General features: G+C 49.0%; 1 protein-coding gene across 1 annotated transcript in view; it reads left to right on the forward strand.

Moving 5' to 3' along the window:
* CAPN5 (calpain 5) overlaps positions 1-2,498 on the forward strand; it is a 53,312-nt gene that overhangs the window by 1,579 nt on the left and 49,235 nt on the right. Inside the window, exon 2 of the mRNA XM_006882876.1 lies at positions 522-694. Coding sequence (XP_006882938.1) covers positions 530-694 — 165 coding nt within the window. The 5' untranslated portion in view covers positions 522-529. The remainder of the gene's footprint in view (positions 1-521; positions 695-2,498) is intronic.

Below are 2,498 nucleotides of genomic sequence, written 5' to 3' on the forward strand. Positions count from 1 at the left end.
TGACCAAGGAGGATAGAAGGAGAACTGATGCCTTTGAGCTGTGGTGCTGGAGAAGAGTACTGAGAATACCATGGACTGCTAGGAAAGCAAACAGATTCATCCTGGAAAGGGTTAAACCGGGTGGCTCCTTGGAGGCAGGATTCTGAGGCTCCGTCATACTTTGGGCATGTTGCGAGGAGAGACAGGTCCTTGGAGAAGGACATCATGCTTGGGAGGGTGGCGGGACAGCGCAGGAGGGGAAGGCCCTCTATGAGGTGAATTGATCAGTGACTGAGATCATCGGGATGGGAGTGTCAGAGACAGTGCGATTGGCACAGGACAAAGCAAAGTTTAGGGTTGTTGTACATAGGGTAGCTATGAGTCGCAAGCGACTCGACGGCACATAACAACAACAACAACAACTCCATAGTAACTATCTTTTTGCTTCTCTGTCCTTCCAGAGACTCCAGGAACTGCCCGCTCTTTGCCACCTGCTAGCCCGCCCTTTGCTGCCATACTTTGGCCTCTTTGGCCCCGGGTAGTGGCCACCATGTTCTCGTGTGTGAAGCCCTATGAGGACCAGAACTACTCATCCCTGAAGCGGGCCTGTCTGCGCAGGAAGGTGCTCTTTGAGGACCCCCTCTTCCCGGCCACAGATGACTCGCTTTACTATAAGGGCGTCCCCGGACCCACTGTCAGGTGGAAGCGGCCCAAGGTCAGTGTCCAGGCCTAACAAATGGGTAAGCAGGGTTGAGTCTGGGGGCAGTAAGGGGGTCCAGAGGCGTCATTCTCCAGGCTTCCAGTCTGTGTGTTTGGGAGCAGCTGAGAGAGTAGAGAGAACAATGTGAGGACCCCTGGCTGGGGCATTTGGTCTGGGTGGGTGAGGACTCGAGGCAATAGACCCTAATCCCTTGGCCACCACTGCCTAGCTTCGTCTTTGACCTTGGCCTTCTCTGAACCTTTACTTCCTGACAAGGCAAACAGGACAGAAACCTCCTTTTTGCTACCCTCTCACCCAGATTAATTTCTGGGATCAAAATGAGATGGGGCTGTAACTTGATTTTTTGGTAAAAGCATGATATTTAAGTGCAAGGGATTTCCTTTCTAATTATTATCACAGTGCTTTTGGCATTGTCACTGGCTATATAAATGAAAAGGGAGCTCTGGTGGCCTAGTGGGTGAGGAGTTGCATTGCCAACACAAAGGCGTATGGTTCAACTCTATCAATTGCTCTTTGGGGTATAGATGAGGCATCTTTTCCCATGTGATTTGTAGCCTCTGAAAACCTGCAGAAGGGTCAGCTGTGATTCAGTTTCGACTTGATGGCACATAACAACAACATATAAATTGAAAGTATTGCTATGATTAATCTTTAATAATAATAATATTTAATAATAATAATTGCTTACACTGGCAGGACCTAGCTTACAGAGTGATCCCTGGTTGCGTAGTCTGTAGGGTATTGCACTGCTAACCAAGAAAAGGTTATGCCTCTGGTGGTTCAAATCCACCAGCGCTCTGAAGTAGGAAGGTGGGCAGTCTCTTCTATTATGATTTACAGTCTCTGAAACCTAGTAGAGGGTTGTTGTGAGCCAGAACTGATGTGACGTCAGTGAGGTTGCGTTTTGAGCGTATAGGGCCTGGTGAAGGTGCAGAGGATCTGGGTACAGAGGAATGGCACTAGTCCAGGGAGCTCTGACCATTCAGGACGAGGACCTTAATGATTTCACACCGTCTCTCTCTGCCTGCTCCACTCACCCTCTCCACCCCCTAGCCTGGCCTTGGTGTTGGTAGTTAGGTAATGTCAAGTACAACCCATAGCGACTCTGTGAACAGCAGATCTTATCCCTGTCCTATTCTCATACCATCCTCACAATCTCTTACACACTTAAGCCCTTTGCTGGAGTCACCGTGTTGGTTCACCCGGTTGAGAGTCTTCCTCTCTTTCGTAGTCTCTCCACTTTTCCAAGCATGATGGCCTTCTCTAAGGAACAATCCCTCTTAGCAACATGCCCAAAGTATGTGAGACAGAGCAGGAATCAAATGGATGGTTGTGGGTATTAAGTTGGAAATGTGTTTACAGAAACTTTTGGCTTCCTTATAAGATTTTTATCTCAACTACTGAGCGTGAGGGTGGGACAGAGGGGAGTTCCATTGATACCTGCTTGGCCCTGGCAAGCAGGGGGACCTGGAGGGGTGGGGTCTGGGGAAGGTGAAGACCACTGGAAATCACCACCTAGGATTCCCCACACACCCAGTCTCTGTGGCCAGGATGGCGATTGCAAAGAGAGGGACCTCCTGTCCTGAGGATGCTCAGTCAGTCCCTCCCCACCCCCAGTAATCAGAGATGATGGCATCTTTTTTTTTTTTCTCTTCTTCTCCCTGCCTCTTTTTAAACAGTCCCTCGGTAAGGACTATCCACTTAGCTTTGTATCCAAAGACGAAATTTGTAGGTGAAAGGAGTTAGGAGTTAGCCTTCGTTACAGATTGGTTCATTTCAGGGTCGAAAATATGGAACG

This window comes from Elephantulus edwardii, unplaced genomic scaffold, assembly GCF_000299155.1.
Source record: "Elephantulus edwardii isolate Elephantulus edwardi_28Jun2011 unplaced genomic scaffold, EleEdw1.0 scaffold00025, whole genome shotgun sequence".
NCBI classification, from domain to species: domain Eukaryota; kingdom Metazoa; phylum Chordata; class Mammalia; order Macroscelidea; family Macroscelididae; genus Elephantulus; species Elephantulus edwardii.